This window comes from Erythranthe guttata, chromosome 8 (genome assembly GCF_056151865.1).
Source record: "Erythranthe guttata isolate IM_541 chromosome 8, IM_541, whole genome shotgun sequence".
In the NCBI taxonomy this organism is placed as follows: Eukaryota; Viridiplantae; Streptophyta; class Magnoliopsida; order Lamiales; family Phrymaceae; genus Erythranthe; species Erythranthe guttata.
Window position 1 is genome coordinate 2,682,283 of NC_142540.1, and position 1,848 is coordinate 2,684,130.

Sequence of the window (1,848 nt, forward strand, 5' to 3'; positions counted from 1 at the left end):
TTATTATTATTATATATAAATAAGTGAAATTGTAGAGTGGGTAATTGACACGCGAGTTTAGACAGTGATTTGACATGGAATTTCTCCGCCCTGTCTGCCGCTGGCGGGCCGATCAGCGCGGTGGTGCCCCACCGGATTATCTGCAAATTACAGTACTGGAGAGAGAACAATAAAAAAAAAAAAAAAAAAAAAAAAACTCCATTTTCGTTTTTATAATATCATAGTTGAGATGGATCGGAGTTATAACAACCACTTGCACGAAATTCGAGAAATGGGTAGGGCCACGGGTTGGGTTTGTTCCCACGCCCCACCCACCACCACAAAACGGGGCCCCACTTTACTCTCAATCATCATCTACACTTTAACCATCACATGCACACATATTTCTTTATATATATATATATATATATCTCATCAAACTAATTAATTAATTAGTTACAACAAATTACAATTTCAATAAATTAATAACCTTGTTTGAACAATATTTTTTAGAATTTTGTATGTGAGATTAACGGTAATTAATAAAAATATTCACATTGATTAACATAGTAGCGAAGCAAAGTAAAAATTACAGAGCTACAAACAGAAGAAAATAAAATGAAATAAAATTACAGGAGTAGTACAGTATGGATACTATCTATTAGAAAAGAGTGATTGTAATTAAGAAAAGTATTTATGGGTTCGGATCCTTTTGGCGGGTCGGGTCGGGTACGCGGGGTTCTTGGTTCTAATACTTAATTCATCGACGACAATACTCGACAGCGGCCGGGTCATCTTCGGGTTCGGGTTTCTTGTTGAGGTCAATCTGGTACCCTCGGAACCAAGACCGCTGGTTCATTGCATGGCCGCCGTTAGCCGCGGCGGAGGTGTTGGCCTGGAGGGCGTCCACCCTGGAGCCCACCTCCACCGCCTTCTCCCTAATGGCGGCGGCGGAGAGCTCCTCCACCTCGCCGACGACGGAGGCGGAGACGTCCTCGGGGAAGTTGAGCTTGGCGGTGGGGCCGCGGAGGTAGTAGACGGCGGTGTCGTAGGCCCTGGCGGCGGCGACGGCGGTGGAGTAGGAGCCGAGCCAGATTCTAGTCCGCTTGTTGGGCTCCCTAATCTCCGCCACCCACTTCCCCCACTTGCGCATCCTTATCCCTTTGTATGGCTTCCCTGACCGGATCACATCGAGATGACGGCCTCTACCTGAACCACCCGACGAAGCGCCGCCGCCGCCGACCTCCATTACAGCGCAGTAGAATAGAATATAGGAATTAAGAGAATAAAAAAAAGATGAAGGGTAGAAAGGGTATAAATAGAAGAGAAGGATCGGAAAAATGACAAAAGAAGAGAAACGAGAGTGGCATGCGATGGTGGTACGGTGCTGCGGCTTCAAACCTAAGGTTCTTTGTCATCCGGCCAAGAAGCCACGTTTTTTTCTTTTCTTTTTCTCTTTTTTTTTTTTTTTTGTTTCTCTGATGAATTAATTTAAAAAAAAAAAAACTAACTTACAAATTGCACCGACACACCTCACCGCAATCGCCCTTTTTCTCTCTCTTTCATCATCACACTACCGGTGTTTCTCTCTCTCTCTCTCTCTCTCTCTAACAACACTTACATATATAGAGACACACCTCTTGGAGCTGTATATGTATGTATCTATATTCTTTATTTATTTATTTTTTTCAGTTCCATTGTTTTAATATTATTTTTTTTGGCGTTATTTTATATTGTTATTGATTTATTTTAGTATGTTCGGACCTCGTTGATTCCACATTATATCCACACTTAAATTATTTGAGTTCGATTTCTTTTAACAACGACTTTCATGTTGAATTTATCCACAGTTAATATACCGTTACCGGT

The 1,848-nt window shown here is 42.1% G+C and overlaps 1 protein-coding gene across 1 annotated transcript; it reads right to left on the reverse strand.

The window, feature by feature from the left end:
- Positions 1-579: 579 nt before the first annotated feature.
- LOC105975641 (ethylene-responsive transcription factor ERF011) lies at positions 580-1,587 on the reverse strand. Its single transcript, XM_013000837.2, has one exon. It carries the CDS (start codon positions 1,226-1,228, stop codon positions 740-742), a length of 489 nt encoding a protein of 162 aa, XP_012856291.2. The 5' UTR covers positions 1,229-1,587; the 3' UTR covers positions 580-739.
- Between the last annotated feature and the right edge of the window lie 261 nt (positions 1,588-1,848).